The 26,088-nt window shown below is 41.5% G+C and overlaps 1 protein-coding gene and 2 long non-coding RNA genes across 3 annotated transcripts in view; 2 read left to right on the forward strand and 1 right to left on the reverse strand.

The window, feature by feature from the left end:
- LOC145447775 (uncharacterized) overlaps positions 1 to 26,088 on the forward strand; it is a 244,252-nt gene that overhangs the window by 134,390 nt on the left and 83,774 nt on the right. The window lies entirely within an intron of this gene.
- On the forward strand, positions 6,832 to 23,007 carry LOC145447849 (phospholipid scramblase 2-like). The gene is made up of 4 exons (XM_080326116.1): positions 6,832 to 8,748; positions 9,093 to 9,326; positions 11,908 to 12,047; positions 21,001 to 23,007. Exons 1-4 carry the CDS (start codon positions 8,403 to 8,405, stop codon positions 21,220 to 21,222), a joined length of 942 nt encoding a protein of 313 aa, XP_080182242.1. The 5' UTR covers positions 6,832 to 8,402; the 3' UTR covers positions 21,223 to 23,007.
- On the reverse strand, positions 15,147 to 18,729 carry LOC145447850 (uncharacterized). Its single transcript, XR_013917731.1, has 2 exons — positions 15,906 to 18,729; positions 15,147 to 15,840 (listed from the first exon to the last, which is right to left on the reverse strand). It is a non-coding gene; the product is annotated as an uncharacterized LOC145447850 (long non-coding RNA).

Here is a 26,088-nt window from a genome sequence, read left to right on the forward strand (position 1 = left end):
CCGGAATTTTTGTCGCGCTTCGCGCCCATCATAGCGTTTGAGGCTACCGTTCGCAATTTAGCATTTACCTATCATATCGTAATCTAGCAGCCCATGGTGTGTCCTAATCTGGAAAAGTGGACTCTGACTCTTTGTTAGATTTACACATGTTTTAGCAGACCACTGTGGACACGTTCTGGACAAAAGACATGAAATATATTTTCCATTTTTAGAAGTAGTATTTTATTTATATTTCTCTTTCAATTCCCAGTATCATACTTTGAGTTCTAATTAGTTTCAGTTCTTTTGTCTGGAGAACATACATGTTGAAGCATAAAGGCAAGTGTAGTAATGCCTCCATTTTCCGAAAATAAAGCTACCCTATATGGCATTTTTACGATCAGCCATATTTTTATTAACGTTTACTAATCGCGCGAAGTGTTAACACCGTATCCGACACCACTTCTCTGTGGTGCTCTTCGACGAAACTACGGGCCTTGTAATATGGGGGAGGGTGCCATACCATGATATTTTCTAAATCGGGGTGTTGAGTAAACAGAGGATTAGTATCGCATTCCCATATCAATGCTATCATTTTTATCCCATGATGTGCATGAATGCTTATGCTGTCATAAATTTATACCTTTTGGTATGCATCAATATGAATCAAGCTCTACACCTTTCGCATAGCTCAATTTGCAGCTTTTAACCGTCTATATGTGAACGAATTACGATCGTTTTCACAACTACTTACTTATACTTGAGTAGATTTAAAGTCAGTCAATTCTACTTCTACTTCAAGTAGTTTTAGGCTGCTTTTAAAAAGACTACTTCTACGCGTACTTGAGTATGTACATTGTACAATGAGACGTAATAGACAGATATAATGTGTCGAAATGGCCATGCGACCATGAGAAATGACCACTGGCTATGGTCAAGGTCAATCACTCAATCAATATAGCAAATAGCATTCACGCTATGGTAACTTTATATAGGCCTACCTATATTGATGCCGGACATAGGTATACATTTGATTAATGATATTCGTGTCTTTTTGCACTTTCTCGCATGCGACATTCGCCAGGTCTTAATCTGGGCTTTTCGTAAAGACGCCGTATGAAGATCGACTCGAGGAGAAAGAATGTAGGCTACTGTATGCCTACATTGTGTCGGACAACAAAGTGCCATTAGGCTATATTGTAAAATATGTTCGCTCAAAATCACGTCATTTTGTTGTGATGAGCATCATTTGTCTCAATGAATTCGCTATATTTCAAGTCGATATACAATTGCAGTATACCATGCTCTGCGCGGATGTCTTCTGTTCGTCTCACGAGATAGCGTTGTGATATAGGGTCCGGCATTTAGAACGGTAGGTCGTGGGTTGGATCCCCGGTCCGATAATATTAATTTTCAATAACACAAGATCCATGCCCGACACATAATAGCATTGCATATTAACACGTTGAGACTATTGTCAGATTGGTCAATGAAAATCCCCAACGTTCCTTATGGGGATTTTTTTTTCATTTATTCATGCATGCATAAAAACATTTATTCGTCATCGTTATCGCCTCGTTGATCACATTATATTCAGTATTATTTCCTGTATCGCTTTTTCGTTCAAAATCATATTTTTGATCTTATCAACGAATCCTGCAGGCAAAACCCATCGTTGAATCGTTTTTCTGGTATGAATTATCGGTGGATCGGCTGAACGCAAAACAATGACCCATTGCGGCTCTCCGATTGTTCGGGCAATGCCGATATTTCAGATTTGGAGGGCGAATTTAGGGTGGTTTCGGTGCCTGATCATATTTTAATTTATATTTTCGGAATCGGTGCGACAGTAGCTTTCGATCAAGACCAGATTCAGTAAATTCGGGCCGATAGCTTTTGGATTGCCAGAAACCCTACAGCCACCGCCGCGAGTAAATCCCGTTTCCAGCCTCAGCGAAGCGGAACGTAGTGGAAAATTGGTTGTTGCCATTCCATGATTGCAAAAATTCGACACCCTCGCTGTCTCTATCTCTCTCTCAAAATTACGTCATTGCCTCAATTTAATGAGAAGCTACAAGCGGAAGCGATGCCCGTGACGTGAATATGCGTCTGTAGCGTGTAGCTGCAGGCACGGAAAGTTACTCGCAGTAATAATTATGTGGTGCAATGTTTCCCGTTTGCTGCGCTGAAAGACGCTGCAATACTAGTACGGCGCGATGTTTTGTTGACGTTAATGCGTTTGGTGTGGTTGCGGTACGATTGTACGGGTTGAATGTTATTCATTTCCTCCAATAAACACATTAATACAGAGCAAATTGTAAACCAATGTAGACCCAGGCTTAAGTGATCGGGAGACCATCAAGTCAGCTACAGCCTGAATGGGAAATTGTTTCACTGGCAGAAAGTGAAAACAACGCAGCCTCCTACTCGTCAGTGACAGCAGTTAACATAACAAAAATAAAGGGAACTAGGAAGCAGATATATGAATACCTTTAACTGTAGTATATGCCGTATATTTGAAATTACTGAGCCTCAATATAGTTGAAAAGAGCCTATAGCTTATCTTATCTGATGTTTTTAGCATAGGGGTATGGTCTTTGCTACCCACCCGGCCACCCCGGTAAATTTCCATTAATATAACAGTTTACCTGTATCCCGCTATGGAATCTCGGTTCAATTTTTGAAATAAATTCTGCTTGATGAGAGCTTTTCTGCATAGAAGTAAGTAAATTAACGGAAAGTTCTGCGTGACATTGCGGGCATCCCTAAAAGACGGAGAAGCGGAGGCAGCGGAGACAGCGGAGGCAGCGGAGAACGGACCCTAAAACGCGGAAGCAACGGAGACGGCGGAGAGAGCCAAAATGGCGATTCCTAAAAGACGGAGACAGCAGAACTAGCGGAGAGCGGAGCTTTCGGTCATTAACCTTTATAGACACGCGCGACATAGCGGACGGATACTGAAAGCGGAGTTCGGGAACCCGCGAAATGAACATAGCGGACGGTTATATAATATAGAAAGCGGAGATCAGGGCGTATCGGAAGATGTTTCGAAGCAGTGGAGAATAACGGAGAAGTCAGCCATGCGAGTTCAAGGCCAATTTGGCGACTGATTGCCGTCGATGAGATGACATAGCGGACGGATACTGAAAGCGGAGTTCGGGGCCCCGCGAAATAGACATAGCGGACGGTTATATAATATAGAAAGCGGAGATCAGGGCGTATCGGAAGATGTTTCGAAGCAGTGGAGAATAACGGAGAAGTCAGCCATGCGAGTTCAAGGTCAATTTGGCGACTGATTGCCCGTCGATGAGATGACATAGCGGACGGATACTGAAAGCGGAGCTCGGGACGTATCGGAAGATGTTTCGAAGCAGTGGATAATAACGGAGAAGTCAGCCATGCAAGTTCAAGGCCAATTTGGCGACTGATTGCCCGTCGATGAGATGACATAGCGGACGGATACTGAAAGCGGAGTTCGGGGCCCCACGAAATAGACATAGCGGACGGTTATATAATATAGAAAGCGGATATCAGGGCGTATCGGAAGATGTTTCGATGCAGTGGAGAATAACGGAGAAGTCAGCCATGCGAGTTCAAGGTCAATTTGGCGACTGATTGCCCGTCGATGAGATGACATAGCGGACGGATACTGAAAGCGGAGATCGGGACGTATCGGAAGATGTTTCGAAGCAGTGGAGAATAACGGAGAAGTCAGCCATGCAAGTTCAAGGCCAATTTGGCGACTGATTGCCCGGCGATGAGATGACATAGCGGACGGGTACTGAAAGCGGAGATCGGGACGTATCGGAAGATGTTTCGAAGCAGTGGAGAATAACGGAGAAGTCCGCCATGCAAGTTCAAGGCCAATTTGGCGACTGATTGCCCGTCGATGAGATGACATAGCGGACGGATACTGAAAGCGGAGATCGGGACGGATCGGAAGATGTTTCGAAGCAGTGGAGAATAACGGAGAAGTCGGCCATGCAAGTTCAAGGCCAATTTGGCGACTGATTGCCCGTCGATGAGATGACATAGAGGACGGATACTGAAAGCGGAGCTAGGGACGTATCGGAAGATGTTTCGAAGCAGTGGATAATAACGGAGAAGTCAGCCATGCAAGTTCAAGGCCAATTTGGCGACTGATTGCCCGTCGATAAGATGACATAGCGGACGGATACAGAAAGCGGAGTTCGGGGCCCCACGAAATAGACATAGCGGACGGTTATATAATATAGAAAGCGGATATCAGGGCGTATCGGAAGATGTTTCGATGCAGTGGAGAATAACGGAGAAGTCAGCCATGCGAGTTCAAGGTCAATTTGGCGACTGATTGCCCGTCGATGAGATGACATAGCGGACGGATACTGAAAGCGGAGATCGGGACGTATCGGAAGATGTTTCGAAGCAGTGGAGAATAACAGAGAAGTCAGCCATGCAAGTTCAAGGCCAATTTGGCGACTGATTGCCCGGCGATGAGATGACATAGCGGACGGATACTGAAAGCGGAGATCGGGACGTATCGGAAGATGTTTCGAAGCAGTGGAGAATAACGGAGAAGTCAGCCATGCAAGTTCAAGGCCAATTTGGCGACTGATTGCCCGGCGATGAGATGACATAGCGGACGGATACTGAAAGCGGAGCTCGGGACGTATCGGAAGATGTTTCGAAGCAGTGGATAATAACGGAGAAGTCAGCCATGCAAGTTCAAGGCCAATTTGGCGACTGATTGCCCGTCGATGAGATGACATAGCGGACGGATACTGAAAGCGGAGTTCGGGGCCCCACGAAATAAACATAGCGTATGGTTATATAATAGAAAGCGGATATCAGGGCGTATCGGTAGATGTTTCGAAGCAGTGGAGAATAACGGAGAAGTCAGTCATGCGAGTTCAAGGCCATGCAATTTGGCAACTGATTGCCCGTCGATGAGATGACATAGCGGACGAATACTGAAAGCGGAGTTTGGGGCCCCGCGAAATAAACATAGCGGACGGTTATATTTATTTCCCGAACTCCGCTTTCAGTATCCGTCCTCTATGTCATCTCATCGACGGGCAATCAGTCGCCAAATTGGCCTTGAACTCGCATGGCCGACTTCTCTGTTATTCTCCACTGCTTCGAAACATCTTCCGATACGTCCCGATCTCCGCTTTCAGTATCCGTCCGCTATGTCATCTCATCGACGGGCAATCAGTCGCCAAATTGGCCTTGAACTTGCATGGCTGACTTCTCCGTTATTCTCCACTGCTTCGAAACATCTTCCGATACGTCCCGATCTCCGCTTTCAGTATCCGTCCGCTATGTCATCTCATCGACGGGCAATCAGTCGCCAAATTGACCTTGAACTCGCATGGCTGACTTCTCCGTTATTCTCCACTGCTTCGAAACATCTTCCGATACGCCCTGATCTCCGCTTTCTATATTATATAACCGTCCGCTATGTCTATTTCGCGGGGCCCCGAACTCCGCTTTCAGTATCCTTCATCTATGTCATCTCATCGACGGGCAATCAGTCGCCCAATTGGCCTTGAACTTGCATGGCTGACTTCTCCGTTATTCTCCACTGCTTCGAAACATCTTCCGATACGCCCTGATCTCCGCTTTTTATATTATATAACCGTCCGCTATGTTTATTTCGCGGGGCCCCAAACTCCGCTTTCAGTATCCGTCCGCTATGTCATCTCATCGACGGGCAATCAGTTGCCAAATTGCATGGCCTTGAACTCGCATGACTGACTTCTCCGTTATTCTCCACTGCTTCGAAACATCTACCGATACGCCCTGATATCCGCTTTCTATTATATAACCATCCGCTATGTTTATTTCGCGGGGCCCCGTACTCCGCTTTCAGTATCCGTCCGCTATGGCAACTCATCGACGGGCAATCAGTCGTCAAATTGGCCTTGAACTCGCATGGCTGACTTCTCCGTTATTCTCCACTGCTTCGAAACATCTTCCGATACGCCCCGATCTCCTCTTTCCTTGTATTATATAACCGCCCGCTATGTCATCTCATCGACGGGCAATCAGTCGCCAAATTGGCCTTGAACTCGCATGGCTGACTTCTCCGTTATTCTCTACTGCTTCGAAACATCTTCCGATACGCCCCGATCTCCGCTTTCAGTATCCGTCCGCTATGTCATCTCATCGACGGGCAATCAGTCGCCAAATTGGCCTTGAACTCGCATGGCTGACTTCTCCGTTATTCTCTACTGCTTCGAAACATCTTCCGATACGCCCCGATCTCCGCTTTCAGTATCCGTCCGCTATGTCATCTCATCGACGGGCAATCAGTCGCCAAATTGGCCTTGAACTCGCATGGCTGACTTCTCCGTTATTCTCCACTGCTTCGAAACATCTTCCAATACGCCCTGATCTCCGCTTTCTATATTATATAACCGTCCGCTATGTGTATTTCGCGGGGCCGCGAACTCCGCTTTCAGTATCCGTCCGCTATGTCATCTCATCGACGGGCAATCAGTCGCCAAATTGGCCTTGAACTCGCATGGCTGACTTCTCCGTTATTCTCCACTGCTTCGAAACATCTTCCGATACGCCCTGATCTCCGCTTTCTATATTATATAACCGTCCGCTATGTCCATTTCGCGGGTCCCGAACTCCGCTTTCAGTATCCGTCCGCTATGTCGCGCGTGTCTATAAAGGTTAATGACCGAAAGCTCCGCTCTCCGCTAGTTCCGCTGTCTCCGTCTTTTAGGAATCGGCATTTTTGACTCCCTCCGCCGTCTCCGTTGCTTCCGCGTTTTAGGGTCCGTTCTCCGCTGCCTCCGCTGTCTCCGCTGCCTCCGCTTCTCCGTCTTTTAGGGATGCCCTGACATTGCCACCAATTCCACTCTGAAGTCTGAACTGTATCATTAGACTCCTCTGGCTCCTGATGATATTATGTTCTTTCTGTTATTCATGACATTTCCTCCCTTAGTCATTTAGTCTTCAACTTAATCTTGTATCATTGATGTCGGCTTGAACATGAATATTATTTCTGTAACTGGTGATTCGTTTCATCTCTTTGCCATCTTGGCTCTGCTCGGGAAAATGTGGAGAACGAAATCATGTGCCGGGCTCTCTGCAAAGACTCAAGTTGGATATTTTCTGGTGTTCGCAACAAGATACTTGGACCTCGTTGTTGATGGAGCAGGGGTTTCTTCATATTATCTGATTATCGGGAAATGTGTATTACTCACTTTGTCCTTGTTGACAATTGTTCTAATCTATTGGGCGTACCGTGATACGTATGACAGCCATAATGATGCATTTTACCTTTCCATTTTAGTCATCATCAGTGCTGGCCTAGCTTTGCTTGTTAATTATGAATTCAGTGTGTTGGAAGTTTGCTGGACTTTCAGCGTGTATCTTGAAGCTGTTGTGATCATACCGCAACTTATAATGATTAGTAGGTCTGGCAAAGCTGAGACTATAACATATCTTTACATAATTCCTCTTGGTCTTTATAAATTTTGCTACATTGGCAACTGGATATATCGTTACTATATGGAAGGTTATTTTGATGTGATTAAGGTAGTGGCAGGATGTGTGCAAACAATATTATATTTTGTGTTCTTGTATCTTTACTCTACCATGAATGGGTTTGAAAAGCTCACAGATTTGTCTGAGTCGGATATTTAATATGTTTTGTGAATATTCATGTAGTAGGACACTATAGCCTTTCTTTAATTCAATATTGTAGTATTCATTTATGCCTGCCTTTATAAATTTTGCATCATGGTGCCTTCCTATGCTTGTATTGTCGCAATATTGCACATATGTTACTGCAGTCTGACCACTTCGATGCTATTTTGGATATGTTATTGTTAATAATGTAGCATTAAATCAACTGTTATATTCAATACATTACTTGAGCACAGTATTTTGTCTGCCGCAGATAACCTTTGCAACCTTTACCTATCTATTACTGCACTAGTCTGTCATTGTTTTCATCTATTTATTAGTAACCATATTCCAATGTACCAACTGCTATCATGTCTAATAGTTGGTTTGCAGTCGTACGTTGGTAATGTATTGATGGAATCATTCGACAAGACTGTCACTCATTGTTTTGCTCGTAACAACACCATCACTCTTTGTTTACTCGTTACCATGGCTTGTAGCCACAACTGAGTCGAACATGCCCTTGGCCGACTTCTTTAAAGCGTTGTTTCTAGGTATAAGTCTTGCATCTATATCTTTTATTTTGGTTAGTTTTTTAAGTTGTGCAAAAATTATATGTGTCTGACCAACATCACAGCCGAAAATATTTGGCTTTATTTCAATATGAATATATTATTCAATTGTATAATGAAGCTTCATCTCTAACAGTCTCTTGAATTACTTCTATAACAATGTGATTACCTTTATTCGTAGATTAAACATCCAAGTTAGTTCACATCTACTCTATTTCCTGCATCATTATGGCTCAACAAGGCTATTCTGCAGGCCAGCCTCAACCTGGTGCCCCATATCCCCCACAAGGCGAATACCCTCCAGGTCCAGGCTACCAGCAACCTGGATACCCACCACCCCAGCAAGGCTACGGGGCTCCGCCTCAAGGCTATGGGGCTCCACCACCTCAAGGCTATGCCCCTCCGCCACAACAAGGATACAATCCCGTGGCTCAGGGAGCGCCACCACAAGGGGGGCGCGGATGGATGCAAGCACCCACGGGGATACCGGGATGCCCACCGGGACTGGAGTATCTGACGCAAGTTGATCAGATTTTGGTGCACCAACAAGTTGAATTGCTGGAAGCATTTACTGGTATGATGAGGCTAGTGACTGGTTGAACTATTGGATTATTATTTTCATTGAAGTGATTTTTTGGTATAAGGGTTGTAACTTGTTGAACTATTGGTATTTAATAACAGGTAACTTGATAAGGCTAGTTACTGGTGGAAATTGCTATTATATTTGATGATGTTGATACTTAACCCGTTAGCCTTGATATGATTATTCTCGAGACTGCAAGACTCTGCAGTGATAGTCAACACTCTATGACGAGGGCCCTAGTAGCTAACCAGACTCTAACAACATGCCACTTTTCTTTGCTAACAATATTCTTTTATTACATATTAATCACGACAAATTAATCAATTTGTGTTTAGGTTTCGAAACGGCAAACAAGTATGAGATCAAGAACAGCCTTGGGCAGAAAGTTTACTTTGCCGCCGAACAGAGCGATTGTTGTACCAGGCAGTGTTGCGGCCCGTGCCGTAACTTTGAAATGAAGATTCTGGACAATCACCAACAGGAGGTGATGCATCTGGAGAGACCGCTGCGCTGCGCCTCATGCTGGACACCGTGCTGCTTGCAAGAGCTGACAATAACATCTCCACCAGGTTAGGTTGACTCTGTAGTAGGGTGTGGTGAAGAATAGAAAAATTTGGATTTCAAAATGTCTTCTTGATATGTTATGGTCCCAAATATCAAATGAAATACTTCCATCATGATGTCAGGTTCCTGCACCCTCTAGTGGCCGTGCAATTTCACGGAACGAGCCGAAAACGGGTTATTTTGCCATATCTTGACAGCCGTTTATGCTAGAAAGCTAGTTCTGGGCTTCAAAGCTGCAGAAGCAAGTTTCTGTCTCATTTCCGTAGAACTTTGTTGTAAAAATGAGCAGAGAAAAGTCACGAGCAAATTACAAATTACTGATATTTAGAGTAAAATCTAGCACTGATGCAGTGGACGTGATGTCAAAAGTGTATAAAGACTGATCTTATGACTGTGAGCCAGATTCCATCAGTATTACAGGCTTAATTTTGCCCAGAAAACTGAAAAGGAGTCAAATTAGTCATCATTGGTACTCAAGTAGATGGAATACCAGAAATTTCCACTCGAGTAGAAGTAGCGTTTTCCAATTCATATTCTAAGCCTTGTTGTAAGCAGTCTAAAAACATAACCGCTTAAAATTAACTTGAAGTAGAAGTACTTTGTTACTGGCCGCTCGAAGTGCAAGGGCAAAGTGTCCATTTTTATCACGCCTATAAATTTGAGATAAAGTGATTCCACTCGGGAGTTGTATACAATCCACATCGTCTATTCCTGACTGGAAATTTTATCAAATCTAACTCCGTGCTTCCCAAACTTTTTGTTCTCTTGTACCATTTCGAGCATTTTTACCGAGCTCGCGTACCAGCTGATAGCTCGAAAGTGCCGAGAGCCGCTATTTGAGCTTGACCACGAATTAATAGTGCTGGGATCAGTTAGGCACAAATGGTATGACGTGAAGGCAAGATTTGGTTTGCTGATTTGATATGGAATCTTGAGATCCTGACAAGACTTGCATATCTTACTGCAATTACTTGCTGCATTTAGTACGGTCATTATTTCAAATGAATCTGCCTAATTCAATAGAGTCAATTTGATTATAATATATTATATTGCAAGTTGCAATTGTATCTCCCAACAGACTAAATTCTAGTTTGGAGCACAATTTTTAGTTTGATGCTCGGGACCTATGAATTGATTTTTTTTAGGTCTTCATAATATAATTTTCTTATCATGAGATTGGCAGAAGATGTGTGCCATGTAATAAGTAATGTAATGTAATTCAGAATAACTGCAGACATATCAAAGAATTGATGTTTGTAATATTGACAATCGATGTATTGTGTTGATTCCCGATCAATGGAGTTACAGGATATGAAATTTGAACTGCTTCCGATAGTTGTATGGTAGTATGGTACAATTGTCTGGTATAGGCCTATTTCTTTCATAATAGCAGAATATCACAAGTGACATCATCCGTAAGAATTCCATTGGTGATTTTTAACCTAATTTCAAAACTTTACTCATTATTATTTCATGAAATAGGAAGCCTTAGCTAAAGCGCTTGTTGGAGTCCTGCTACCTTATTCTCATTCTTAGACAAATTGGGTCAAATTTCATTCATTATGTTGGTCTATTGATGTTTTTCGTCATTTGTAGTAGTATAATCGTATTGGTATACATCAGATCAGTGTATAAATGGATTAAGGTAGCTGGATTTTTTGTATTTGATATCGTAGACAAAAGCATGGACAATATATTGCTAGTGGTATGATACATATCGTAAAAGGTTATAACGTATAACATATGCTTCTGTATTTTCTTGTAGGCACTAGCTGCAGTAGCGGTATTGTCTAATTTCCTTCCGGGTATAACACTCGCATAGTATACTCATTTCTATAGGTGTACTTGTTGTGTGTGAAGTGAAACTCCATCAGGTATTCCTTGTCAATTGAATTATTTACAAACAGTTTGTCACAATAGTTCATCTTGATCATCTTAATTTGCAGGATTTGTTATGATTTTAGTATTTCTGCTGTACTATTGGCCTTGTACGGTTATACGGATACATTACAATCGCAAGTCTACAGTTCATCATTAACGTTCAATATATAAATATACAAATTATATCACAATGGTTTCAACGTATCTATTTCAATGAAGTGAATTTCAAGCAAATCTATTAATCAATTAGCTATTTCTTCTTCCAAACTCTATCACAAGCCCTTCTGAAGATGTAGACAATTGAAACCGGCATCACTATCCCTTCCGGCATCCCTTAGAACACGATGTCCAGTCATATGTTATGTAACAAGTGACAAAAGTTGCCACCATAAAGACTATTATTTATAGAATAGGTAGTAGCAATTTCACATTGGAATTGTGTGATGCTGCTGGCTGGAATTGAGCCGAATTTGTACTGCGTTGTTTTTAGCCAACTTATCAATTTCAGCACTGTGTCAATGAAGAATGTGAAATCAAACATTTTATTGAACAGCTTTAATGTATACCGCCATACCTACTGCTTGCCTTGATAATTTCTTCAATGGTCTAAACTGCTATGTTGAGTTGTCTCAAGGACTTGATTATGATATGATGCAGCAGCTGTGTCTTACCGACTGTTGTGAAATTCAATTCTTGTGTTTGCAGGTACTGTTATTGGCTCGATCGAACAGCAATGGGATATGCTGTATCCCAAGTTCGACGTGAAAAATGAACATGGCGATACTGTCTTGAAGATCAAGGGCCCGTGCTTCACTTGCAATGCCTGTGGCGACGTGGAATTCAAGGTAAATCAGATGCACTTCATATGCCAATGGTCGTTCGTTATTAGGGCTGGGAACAATGATTGGAGTACTCAAATCTGAGTCGAGTAATAATTTTTATGAAACTCGAGTCAGTACAGTACTGAAGTTACTTGCTCCTCATCATGAAACGTTAATTTATCAACGAGAAGTCTAGTTTTAATCAGGGTTGTAATGACTCGAGTCGCGATTTTTTGGTAACTCGACTTGACTCGAGTCATTTTTTCAAATGTGAGAAATGACTCCAGTCATTGTGCATGACTCGAACAAAGTCATATGACTCGAGACTAGGACGGCCAATACAGACATTTCATAGTAACTTCGAGGAATAGCGAAGTCACCTCATGATTGGTATTTCGTCTATCAGTCCTGATACTATGGAAATAGGGCCAGAAACTGTTGAGACTGAGGAAAATTACAATATTATGAATGCGAGTCATTCTATATCACTCGAGCAGAGTTGAAAAAAGTCGGTTGAACCGGATTGAACCCGAAACTGAACAGTGAACACAGTGACTTCGCTGGACTTGACTCGGTGGTGAATTGAAAATGACTCGACTAGAGTCAGAGCTATAAAAGTGCGGTTAACTTGTGAGTCGGTACCTTGTGACTTAGTTTCAACCCTGAGTTACCCATGTTATCCGAAATGAAAAATCTGTGAACATGCGATCAACCTACAGCATTACTACAAAGTGGAATAATATTGAAATGGTCAAACAATACCACAAAATATGTGATGTGATATAGAACTAGCATTATATTCTTTGTGGTCACATAAAAGGTACATATTGCATTTTCCGCATCCTCTGTACTGTTATGATGTCATAATGAGTGATACTCGACTCGAATTACTCTCAGCCCTAGTCGTAACTGAAGTATGTCTAGATTGTCTACTCATTTGCATTAATCTTGTTGTTACTTCCGACACATACTTCTGTTTGTGGTCTGCTTCAACTCTGGAGACTTCGAATCTTTAGAATTTTGTAGTAGAATGTGTAGTTTACGACTTGAATCAATTCTGTCATGGATTTCGTCACTTCTGGTGCGCTATGCTGTCAGCTGTGTCACAATCACAGGAAGTAGTCTAGTTTCGGTGTTCTCATGTTCTGTGGGGCTACTAATCATTGTTTGTTAGGCCTAGCATCCAGGATATATTTCCATACTTCACCGGTCATGGTGTTGTGTTGATCAGAGGTGGTCAGTAATATGGAGTATGTCTTCTTTTTTTGACTACGAATTCCTTACTCAAGTGGTTGTGTTTCTATACTGCTTGCAATTCTGCTGGACATTTTAAGGCAAAATATCTCACTCTTACTAGTTTTAGGGTATGTTTGCGTCATTTTATGAGTGAAATTTTCATAATAACTCGGGAAAAACAATTCTGGTAACTGAATATCATTTCTAAAATCGAAGCTATTGAATAGTATATTCAGGCGCGTAGCCAGGGTGGGTTTCGGGGGTCGAAACCCCTGCCTTTTGAAACGCATAACCCCTTCCCTTTACGCGAAACCGCCCTCGATCAATTTCAATATTTCGTCGGTCGGTAGCACTAGCTAATTTGTAGCACGCTCTTGCGCAATGATATGACTCGATACATATGATGGCTTTTTTCTGGCGACTTCTCTCGTGTGTACAGTACATGCGAGAGGGCTTGTTTTTTCACGTGCGTGCCAGGGAGACGAGGTAATTTATCTCGTATAATGTTTCACAGTGTAGATGTAGGACACTATACTCAACTCGTCGCTTTTCTGAATGCGCGTAATCAATACTAATAATATTGGATGTATTGCAGTATTCACCTAACTGGCGACGCGTAATTCGTAATTGTCGGGTGGCCCGCGATCTCATCAAATTTAGAGCTCTATTAGGTAGGGTTGCCGTACGTCCTTTTTTTTTGTCAACCGACTACGAAGTGGTAGAAATTTACCACTTTTTCAGGATATTCCGCCGGTATTCTGTGTTTGAAAATTTTGAAAAAGTGTCCTCCTTTCCCGATTCCAAAATATGGTAACCCAAACCTATATTAGGTATATGCTTCAACAATTGGATACTTAATCTCACGCATTCAACGATACACGGCAACACAACTTTGATCTACAATTTGAATGTTTAATATGAACAAAGAACAAAGAAATAGCAATAGGTTATCTGAAGAACACTGCATTCAAACTGCAATCTTCAATCTACGCGACCGTATTTTGGTGAATTCCTCCAACATAGCCGGGCCAGGCTTGCGCGCGGCCGCGACCAATTGGCGACAAGCGTGTTTCTAATTAGCGAGATTTGGCTGTGCACTGCAAAAACTAACGAGACTTGACTCGCTGAGATGATTGCAAAATTAAGTCCTTGATTGCCGCGCTGGCAAGCGTTGCTAGCGTCTGCAATAGGCCCGGTGCGAACTATACCATCGATGGCCTGCACAATCGCTTCTGCTTTGCCTGGCGCGCACCGTATCATCGTTGGCCTACACAACAGTCACATCCGCAATATGCCTGATACGAAAGATATCATCGCTAGCCTAATGATCGGGTCTCGGGCCTCGCATGCTTTGGCTCCTATCTCTCGATGGATTGTATGCAGATTTGCGATTGTGACCAAAGAGTGACATCGCTAAACTGAATGACATCGAATGTCCGCAATCGACCGCAAACATGTGCGTGCGTTAGGGTTGTTCAGAATTGACCGACTTTCAAAAAGTCGTGGTTTTCAGTCCGATTCCCATGCTTTATACCATAAAAACATATTCTAGCTACTTTTTTTCGTAATTCATCCCTTGCATCCGTGTGCATTTTGAGCTGGAAGAATATCGGCTAAAAATAGGGGATTCCACTAAAATTTGAGTATCGGCATTCGGACTAGGCTAGTTAACGTCATATATAAGCTGGGTTTATGCAGCTATTGCGGTTTGGAGTGCTACATAACCTTACTATAGAAAGTATTGCCGGTTCAGGGCACCATTTCATGTCCCACGCTCCCTTAGAACTTCTCAAAACTGCCTGAGACGGATAGTCATTTTGTTGGATCACATATCCTACACTCCTCAACCCTACCTGAGATTGTCCATCAATTTCCGGGATCACCATGTGCAAGAATACAACTGTGAATGTACATTCACTCACAGCCACATTTTAAACATCACATTGTTCACAGGCAACGAAACAAGAAGGAAAAGAAATAGATCAACTTGGCAAATACTACTTAAATCAGGTGGATGAAATGGTTGCATTAGAGAAATCGGCATATCTGTTCCCGTGATCTCCCACGGCTTGTAAGAGGCTCGCCCGCTGTTCTTTGTCATCTATTTTTAAAGCATCAAAGTCGGTATTCAATTTTACCAAACGCTCTGCTGCGTCTTTAACTACTTCAACACTACGGTACTCACAAATTCTTAAGCAGTCACAAAATGCGGATCAGTATGCCATTCCGAAACTGGAAGACCCAACTAATCATGTTCAGTATGTATAGCATCGAATAGAAACCACGATTCCGGTCCAATTAAATCAACCATACTCATTGGCTCAGAGACAGAGTCAGAGATTAGACTCAGAGGTACACATCTGCGAAATCGTTCAAGAATTGGCATTTGCAGCAATTTAGCAGCCATCGCTTCCTTCACTTTGTCAGGAATCATTGGTTTAGCCGAGAACATTGTAGATACCACCATTTCCTCGGTGAGATGCCAATGATGTTTTAACATCTTTTTATATGCCACATCAGCAACCGCGAAATCGCATGATGTAAAGTCCGTCATGTCATAAAGGAATTTGAGATCATTACTCTGTGCGTCACATGCAATACCAGTTTTCAAGCTGAGACATAAAACTGGGCAATATTTATTCATACCAACTTTCTAATGAACTCTTCAGAATAGCCCATTTGCTCACTCCACATGAACATTTTTTGACAGTACAGCACTTGACTCGTCCATCCAGTGCTATTAGTAGCACCAGGCTTGCGAAAACGATTATCAACATATTGTTCATCTAAAATCACCAAGGCGCCTGTTGCACAGTCTCTGTATTCATCTCTTATCAAGAATTCTTTCTGCTTTCCATTATATGGCTTAATCAGTGGAATTATTTCTTGCTTTGCTTCATCAGCTTTCATCGCCAACCCGCTGCCTTCATCGAACAGAAGTGTTTTAGAGCTTCTTAATTGATCAATATCTTTCCACTTCTTGGAAGGTATTAAAATCTGTGTTTTCAGGGCCTGTGGTCGCCGATCCAAATACACACTTCACTTCCAGATCTCCCGGATGACTAGTTCATGAATATGATGGCGACAAGCACTGTAGAAAACTTTCCGGTTTATCAATTCTTCAAGTAACAGAACACCACCTTTATTTTTTCCATTGTTTGAGGATGTTGCGTCAAACACAAGAGCTCCGACATTTTTGTTAAATTATAAAGTTCCAGCAGTTCAAATGACGGATCAGCCCGTAATTTCCTGTAGCACTCTCAGAGTTCGAATGCCAAGAAGTTTGCCCTTCTCAAATGCGTTGGAACACGCAGACGATGCCAGCACTGCCAAGGCCTCAAATTGCTCTCCTAAACGACTCCTAGAGAGCTTTCCATTCCAGCGCAATGAGATGTGCTTTGGTGGATCGTTTGCTATTTATTCAACAATCGACTTAGGAATTTTACAACGATTTGCAATGCGTCGTCGATAGGTTCCAGATCTTGAAAGATGAAAGTCATTAGGGTCACCATCGCAAGCTTTAATCAGTGCTGCAGTTATCATGGTAACAGCATTATCGCTGACTTTCAAGCGATCAGAAACCTGGCATATGTCTTTGTCGTTGAACAGATTTACAGGCGCTTTTAGAGTCACAAATTTAAAGGAATGACCCGATGTCAACTGCGCCACTTCGAAATCACTGCTGTGGGAAGTGTCAGCTACCTGCGAAGATATAGATGAGCTCTCTGTAAATTCACCTTCGCTACTTGAAGCTGATGCACTCTCTCGCACTCATGGTCCGTCTCTTTTGTTGCATGGTTTTCACTTTCAACACTGTATCTTTGCCACCAATCGTTGCTAATCACGGACCCCTTTGATCCTAATAAAATGTTTTGTATTCATGTTTCTTATCGCCGGAGAGAAGTGTACTTGCTTCAATTGTCGTCATCGCGTCAGGAGCTCCTCTATGCCCATTGTCCATAGCTTACTCAAGTTGGCTTCAAAGTCACTTTGTTTTCTTGATACATATTGCTAGCCTGCAGTTTTCTTTAGTGACAGTCATTTGGTTTCTGTTTTCCCACTGTCTCTAATCTTTCAATGGCATTGACTTGTGTGATGGTCTTTGTGGCAGCCAGGAACCAAAAACCTATTACCGTACTTCATCTCCTACGTCCTGGATGTGTAACTTTACTGGTTCATTTTTTGCATATGTATGCTCTCTTAGGTGTAACACATACTGCATAACTTTCCTAAGAGTAAGCAGCTTCGATCTCGTAATGTTTCCTCAGATGGCCCAGCTAGGAAATGCTGTGTCTGCGACCGTGATCTTCTAGTTTTCTTTGATACTATATCACTAGATGGTAATTTTCTTTTTTTTCAGACATTTCGCACTAGAGCTAATCCTAGAAAAATAAATATACATCAACTCAGTCAAGCAACAAAGAATAGTTGGAAACATTTCAGTTCTCTTAGGTCAAACACATACTGCACAACTTGAGCAAGAATAGTCGGATTAGATCCAGTTATTGATTCTGGAAGATAATGATTCCTAAATTGGAAATACTCCGACCAGTATATTGCTATCTTGGGAAATAACATAAAATTCAGAGCAACCGATTGGCTGTTTTCCACAGTCACTGAAAAATACATTTACAAGCTTTGTTTTCTATCCCAGTAGACAAGAAAGAGTATCAGGTCCATTAGATCGAATAATTCAATACTGCTACAATACTATAATCACTAATCCTGCGCTAGACTCGCTAACAGCATTAGCCAAAAAGCTACCTGGTAAGTCCTGCACCTCAATCGTAAACACAGTTCTTCAACAACAAAGCAGCAAAACACCTGAGTAATCAATGATCCCCATTTCACTGCCGTGCCTAGCGCGTCATCAACGCTAGAACATGCGCTTCACGTCAATGAGAACACATGCGATTGCTGTCGAGTCACTCACAACGGGGGAATCCCCAAATTCCGAAGAATATTTTTGGTGCATGAAAAAACGGCAAAATGCACACGGATGCAGGGGATGAATTACAAAAAAAAGTATCCAGAATTTGTTTTTAAGGTATAAGGCATGGGAAACGGACTGAAAACCTAGACTTTTTGAAAGTCGGTCAATTCTGAACAACCCTAGCGTGCGTACATACCTAATTGATTTTCGCTAATACTTGAACATAACCATCGGAAGAAGTGTGTCAATGCTTGAGTTATAAAAGATGAGAAAGGTTTGAAACTGAATCACCTGAAATCGGTGCCATTATAGAACAGATTCCATAACAACTCGGACATTTTGACTTGTGCAAATCGTCGCCGAGGCTACGTAATATGCGTTAATAAGCGCGTAATACGCGTTGAGAAAGCTCGCGTATTTAATTGTTCGCTAGAGATAAGGGACTCGCTAATTGACAACACTTCCGGACGCGTAGGCAAGTTTTTCATACGCGTAAGTTCATCAACGCGAGGCGATTGTATAATTGTCATTTACGCATTACTTGATCCTAATGAATTGATGCTATAAAAATCGAAACCCCGCTCCGTTTATTTCAAACCCATCCCTTACTTTTTGGCTGGCTACGCGCCTGAGTATATTCACATTGAATTGAACCCGAATGTTTTCGGTTGACACTCGTCAGGGTGATCGTCAGCAACTAGTTGAGAATCGGGAAGGACCTTGTATATCAACAATCATATCAAAAAATATGACGTCACCGTTGTGATGATATACAATGTTATTTCTAATTCTCTAGTAGTTGCTGACCGTTTTCCCTGACGAGTGTCAGCCGAAAATATTCGGGTTCATTTCAATATGAATATACTATCCAGTGGTATATTGAAGTTCTGTAGCTCCAAGAAGCTCTTCAAAATTGAAGCTATTTTTAGTTTCATTTGTCATTTTGCGGTAGTCGAGAAGGTGGGACCTGCAATTTTCTAGAACAACCACCTTTGATTAACTGTTGAAATTATGTGAGCCCGCAACCAAATCTACGTTTTGAAATTTGTTGCGTGAGTACTTTTCAAACCTTTATTTTCTACTTCCACTTGAAGTAGTTTTATTATATATTGGAAACCACTACTTGTACTTGTAATTGAGGAGAAATATTTGGCATTACTTCTACTTGAGTACAAACGCTGGGTACTTTGACCAACTCTGGTGTTTATATTCCAATTGATTCTTGGAAAACTATCGATCTCTCTGCGTACTGCATTTGTTACATCGTAGGCTGTGACTTTATGAAATACTGAAGTAGCTGTGCGTTATTGATTGAGCATCTGCAATGCGATACCGCCAAAGTATTGAATATTAGTTGAGCAGCCTACTTTTTTACCTCTCATTTTCCTATTGCACCCTGCATATGTAAAGGTTACACATTAATTTTCATTCCATAGCATCACTGGATACCTATTCACACCCTTTGAGAACTCGTTTGCGACTAGATATTTCTGAATTCATGTCAACAGTCCTTAACATACAAAAAATGTCCAACATTACATTTGAGTTGCATACATTTGCCGTAACTAAGTTTAGGGTTGATTTTGATTGAAGTTTTAGCGGTTCGCGAGGTCAAAAAGATTGAGAAACAGATCCTCGGCGTTCCATTACAACTGGAATATTCTAAAGCAAAGTCACAAAGTAGTAGCTACGTATGTTTGCAAAATTGTTAGAGGTTCGATTAGTGGTCGAGCATGCGAACGACATAGTTAAATAACGTCATCGGTGTCACAAAAGCTAAACGTACGCATTGTCCCTTCATAAATTTTTAACTGCACGTTAAGTACTTGTGGTATGCTCGAGCCAAGCTAATCCGGCAGCATCTCTGTCTTTCTTTGGCTCGAATTATTTCAATCGATAGCCTTCTCCGCCCGGATTTGAAAACTTGGAAACTCTGCACGGCAGTGTTGGCTATTATTTATGTCTGTTTGATACTGTACTATACCTACTATGCAAGGCGAAGTCCTGTTAAAACCATAAACTCTGTTTTTACTGTTTGGTTCCTTTTCAAAGAAATGTGACTACACGGTTTCTGTTATGCTGCCAAATGTCGTTGTATTGTTCTGTGAAAATTCATCGTAACACAAGAGTATCGTTGTTAAGAAAGTTTCTGGTTTCGCTGCCAAGATATAGGCCTACCACAGCACATTCGGTGGAAATTTCCAAAATTCACGAAATGCTGCCTTATTGATAAAATAATCAGTGAACCTGCAAGGAACTGACAGAAGTGTCGTTAACAATAAAATTTCATGCAAAGCCTTTGAAATTACCTAACCTTATATTGGATGTAACAGCGGTTGAGAGCCACTAGTCTAGAGCTTTTCAACCTGTTGTATGGTGCGCACTCGTGTGGTTGAAAAAACTTGCAGCACCGATGAATATTGTGAGTATTTTTTTACTTTTTCTGACGTGGAATAAATTGAATAACTTTGATATGGGATAATAACATTGATCCCTAACTTTAGTCGTTGCGACGAATTTGTAACAACTTGTTATACTTGCGACGCACAGCAAATCATAACTTGTACGACAAGTTTCTCTCGCGCCAACCGGAGCGTATTAATATTTGAGCGCTGTTATTTTTTTGTAATCCAAAGTCATCAAGCACAAGGATTTATTGCACAAATGCCGACAACTTATTTGGTTGGGGGGGCCTTTAGTGCACTAGTTGTCATCAAATCAAGGAAATGAGTTGTATTCTTGAAGAGACGTTTGGTGGCTGAATGAGGGAGAGTAGTTGTTCCTAACTGGTCTGAAATCCCGTTTCAGGTCGAGACCAAGGAAGGAACGGAAATCGGCAAGATCTCAAAGCAATGGTCTGGTCTGGTGAAGGAATACTTCACCGACGCCGACAACTTTGGCGTGCAGTTTCCGATGGATCTCGACGTCAAGATGAAAGCCTGCATGCTCGGCGCAGTATTTCTCATCGACTTTATGTTCTTTGAGGAGACCGGCAATCAAGACAACCAGAGAGTCGGCGTTTGGCAGTAGCCGGAATCGATATTATGTGCCTCGCGTAATTGCATGGTCTCTGTTGGTATCAGATTCGCGATACAACTTCAATTTTTATCTCATACTGTAGGGCAGTGGTTCTCGTCCGCCGTGAAACAGGGTCCCGGTCTGCTAAATATGTTTTAATTTTATTCTCTATTGCAAAATCCGATAGGTTGAAGGCTTGTCGATTAATTAGAGCAGTATAACTCCAAATTTTGAATGGATTTAGTAATTTGGAATGTAATTTAGAACACTTTCTGAAGTGATATGAAGCTCATGGGAGGCTTATCCGTTAATTTTAGAAATAAAACTCCAAATTTTAAACTGATTTAGAAATTTAGGACACTTTCTGATGAGTTACAAAGCGCACGGAAGGCTGCCCAATAATTACAGAAATCTAACTTCAAATTATAAACTGATTTCTAAATGTGGAACGTAATGTCGAACACTTTCTGAAGTGATATGAGGTATGGAAGGCTTGTCCATTAATTAGAGAAATACAATGTATAATTTTGAACTGAGTTAGATATTTGGATTGTAATTTAGAGCACTTTATGACGTGATATGAAATCCATGATCTACTGTCAAATTCGTGTCATCCGAAACTAGTGATATATTAAAGTATAAAAAGAGACTTTAGATACAAAATTTAATGTACTTAGACAGTACCGTTTAGTAACATGTCACAGTATAATATAATCCAGCAAACAGAGAAAACGTATTTCGTTCTAAAGAAACCTAAACGGTAAAAATCGAGTTGTAGGTTTTAGCAGTAGCCTACTTTGCCATTCTGAACTTCAATAGTTGTAACATCAAAAAGACGGTAGCAAGCTTCTCATCAAATTGCAGTTCCGTTTGTTAGTTTTGAGTTGCTTACTTTTGGCGTAATTAAATTCTAGGCTTCATTTTTAATAGTTCACCGATCCCCAAATTTTACTGGCCCGCAATCTTGAAAGTTGAGAACCACTGCCGAAGATACTGTAGAATTAGTTTGTGGGGTGGATGCAGCACAGCCACGATCAACCCGTGTAAATACTGCCAAGTCACTTGCTGGTGTGAACACATAAGCGATACATTCGAAGTTGGGTTTTGCGTGCAAATATTAACACTGAATGTGATTGGTTTAGCCATGTAGCCTATGTATGTCTTCAGAAATCCACTTGTTTTTGTTATTTTTTTGGGATTCCCAATTGCATAGCACAAGTAGAGGTAGTTTTTGCAAAAAATGCAAATCTTGAGATTCTAAAATTTGAATGGCCACATAGATTCATGCTGTTCATATTCCAATAGCAGTTGAGCGGTTGAGTTAATTTCACAGCCCTGATCAACATGGTGGACCTTAGATAATGGAAAAACGTACCTGCCATTGCTATTTTTGTAGAGCTTTTTTGTTACGTTTACATTTTTCTAAAGACACCCAAGTGTAATTAAGGATATATTGCATGATAATCCTCAGTTTATATATATGTCTGTCGATTGCTCGAGCTTAACGCGATATTGCAAATGAGTTTTCGCACTCTCCAATCATCGTTACTCACAACCCGTGTCTCAAAGTTCCCCGAATATTGCATATTGTTACCTTGTATTGTAAACGTCTCATGTATTGCTGACCATAGATATTTTCCTTAATCGAAAGATTTATCGTTACAGTTTATTCGTAAAAATTACCGATATTACGCTGGTTTCGCGTACAGTTTTTTACCTCGTAATTTGTCGTATGTAATTTGATTGTAGTGATGTATGTAACTTGGTTTGCATTAAAAAACGAATCACTTGTTAAAATTGCGTTGGATGCTGTGTCCCAGGAGGATATGCCAGTATAAGTGAATGCCTAGCAGCTGTGTTATTTATAACTTCGTTCTTGCTAGTATGTATGCTGTTTCAAGACCTTGTGTATAGCGGAGAGGTTAATCGAGACTATGACTGAAGCTGGAGTGATTATACAAGTTCTTGCCTGTGTGGTATCTGTATTTGGTCAGTCGGTGACCGAATCACCGAGTTCCTGTAACTGCAGCTGCAGTGATGCCTTCGCATGGCCGACTGTAGTTATCGCAGCGATTTTCTGCTTGACCGTGCTTCTGATTATTATACTATGTCTTCGGGAAAAGTAAGGCATCCACTTCTAATATCAGAGCGACAGATATATTCATCTGAAGCTCTTCGATTTTGCAGGCGACGACAGGCTACTAAATGAACAACGAGCATTCCAGGAACTTTACCTAGATACGTCAGGAACTCTACTTACTACATGGACAACCACGATGCCTTGATTTCATGGTGTAATAGGACATCACACTGACTAGCAGTATATTTTCAGCAGAACGTAACCTTAATCTCGTATAGGTCAAATTGGAGGTTTTCCTGAAAATGCTACAGGAGAACTATATACTGTGAAACGAGCCAAGCTTGGTGTATACACATTTGCCATTCTCAGGCTTATGAAAATGGACTTTGATTTGATAGGAACGGAACTTGATTTTTGTCGTATTTCTTACAAATACATAATTCAATTCAATTGCCAAGTTGTCTAACTCTGGTAGTCAGTAGCCATGGTGCTACTAAACTGAACATTTCAGTAGCATGTTAAACTAAGTTTTGACTACTCAAGTTCCTATGATTTGAGACTGCCTTCAGATCTGACGGTTATTGCACTATATCGAAGTCATTCGTCTGATATATCGTGTCCCGATTCGTGCTTTTTTTTAACTTTTCGACTATTTCAGGTATTCATGGAAATCACTGTTTGTCATTGCTCGATCACTGCTACTCGAGTTATGTCAATTCATAATAACTTTACCATCACATTCAAGTCGAAATACAAGCAATTATTACTAAATGAATATTAGTCCATCCTCAAGATTACCGGACCACGACCGACCTATCGATCTCGCCTTCCATGACATGCCATTTCATTTCTTGTTGCTTGCTTTCTTCTCTACCATCTTCTTTACTTTTCGTTCAGTGTGCATGCCTCCTCTTTACATCGCCTAGGCCAGGGGTTCTCAGCCCTTTCTTGGCCGTGGCCCATTTTCCGGTTTGAAAATGTGCTGTGGCCCACCTCTAATCTTAAAGTCATAATCCTGTTCAATGTGTGGTGATCGACGGCGCCGATATGCCTATTTCTCTAAAATATGAGCGTTATGTCCTAATTTACTGATGAAATTGGAATATAAACAATAAACATATTGGGGCATGAAGTCGCGCTACGCGCGACGAATATTTTCAAGTTGAATGAATATCTTCCAACAAACGACCAACGAAATAATCTTGGGCCTCTTCTAGCTCCCCCAATTGCGGGTTTGGGTGCGGCAGTTACGGCTCTGGTAGATCATATGTTAAAACTTCTGAGTAGGCCTATTTTATAATCGTCCGCTGCTCCATTCGCTTCGCGAAACACAATGATCGAATTCCCACATAACACTGTGTGATTGGGATTTTAGTTTCACGATTGAGGGGAATAGTATAATCATTCGGGGCCAGCTTCAAACAATTCATTGGTCAATGGGGTACTACAGAGGAGTGGAGAAAGATTTTCTTATTATGCATGCTTCACAATGTACATTGTATGTCACGCAGGCCTACTGAACCAACTGAAGTTGCGATGTCGGAATATTCAATCCAGTGATACTATCAATTCACGTGACTCTTACATTATGTACATTGATTTCCAGACATGACATTTTAAACAGACTCCAAATATTATTGCGCCCCGCTGAATCCTCAATCCATTACTATTCGTTGCGGTGGTGCAGTATATCTCGATCAGAAGTTGCTAATAATTTGCAATTATGGCCATCATTCAACTTACAACTTCAACGACCTGCCGAAGTACAGTAAATCTATACATCAATTACATTTCATTCCGAGTTTATTGCACACCCCTTTCAACGGCATACGACATTATGACCCTGCCGGAATACTTGGTTACTTCAGCATAACCTTCCAGGTATTATACGCGAAATTATTTTAGTTGCTGTTAGCCATAGGTAGTCATAGCTGGTGGAAAAAGCCGCCGTTTCAGCCTCCCATTTTCGACTTGAAATGCTGACTCATCCATACGTACCACTACGTCTCATCAGAGTCCGATGAAAAGCTTTATGTAGCCTACGTATAATCAACTAATATGAATTTATTTTCTAGCGATTAACACAACAAATGTTAATAAACTTACATTATTTCTAAAATTTTCCAAATAGCTTTGTGGCCCACCTCAAATGCTCTTGTGGCCCACCCTTTGAGAACCCCTGGCCTAGGCCAAGGTGGGTGTCTGATTCCATAGACTACTCCAAGTCGCTTCGACACCTTCCAATATTTTCATTGCATCGCATTTTTGTGGTGTATTGAACTGATAAATTGCTAATAAACCAATGATGATGATGATCTCTGGTCGCAAAAAGTAAGTCCATTCGGTTTTAAGACGATGCTGCAGAAAAGTTTGCTTGAAAATAAATCTGGGTCAATAACAGGTAGCTCAGAATCAGTTCGTTGACAGGTTCTAATTTAGACAGAATAACGGAGATCGCTACTGGTGTTATTATCATTTTATTAAAATTTTTATCAATTCAATACACCTTAAGATTGTGATACAGATAGAGGATGGTGCGTAACGACTTGGAGTAGTCTTTTAATGAAAAGTATAATCCAAGATTAGGATACCGAGCGAGATAGTGCAATCCTGGTGTTGATCGGTAGGTCGTGGGTTCAATTCCTGGCCGCGTCAGACCAGAGACGCGCAGAGTGGTATCGGGGCTCAGCATCCGGGAAAGCATGGAGAACAAAATCATGGAGCAGACTTGATAAACCTATCTAAAGCTTGTATCGCATCTTCCTCGTAATTGCGTCGAGAATAGATCTGATCTCTCT

Source organism: Botryllus schlosseri, chromosome 10 (genome assembly GCF_051294905.1).
Source record: "Botryllus schlosseri isolate E-star chromosome 10, Bs_hap1, whole genome shotgun sequence".
Taxonomy (NCBI): Eukaryota; Metazoa; Chordata; class Ascidiacea; order Stolidobranchia; family Styelidae; genus Botryllus; species Botryllus schlosseri.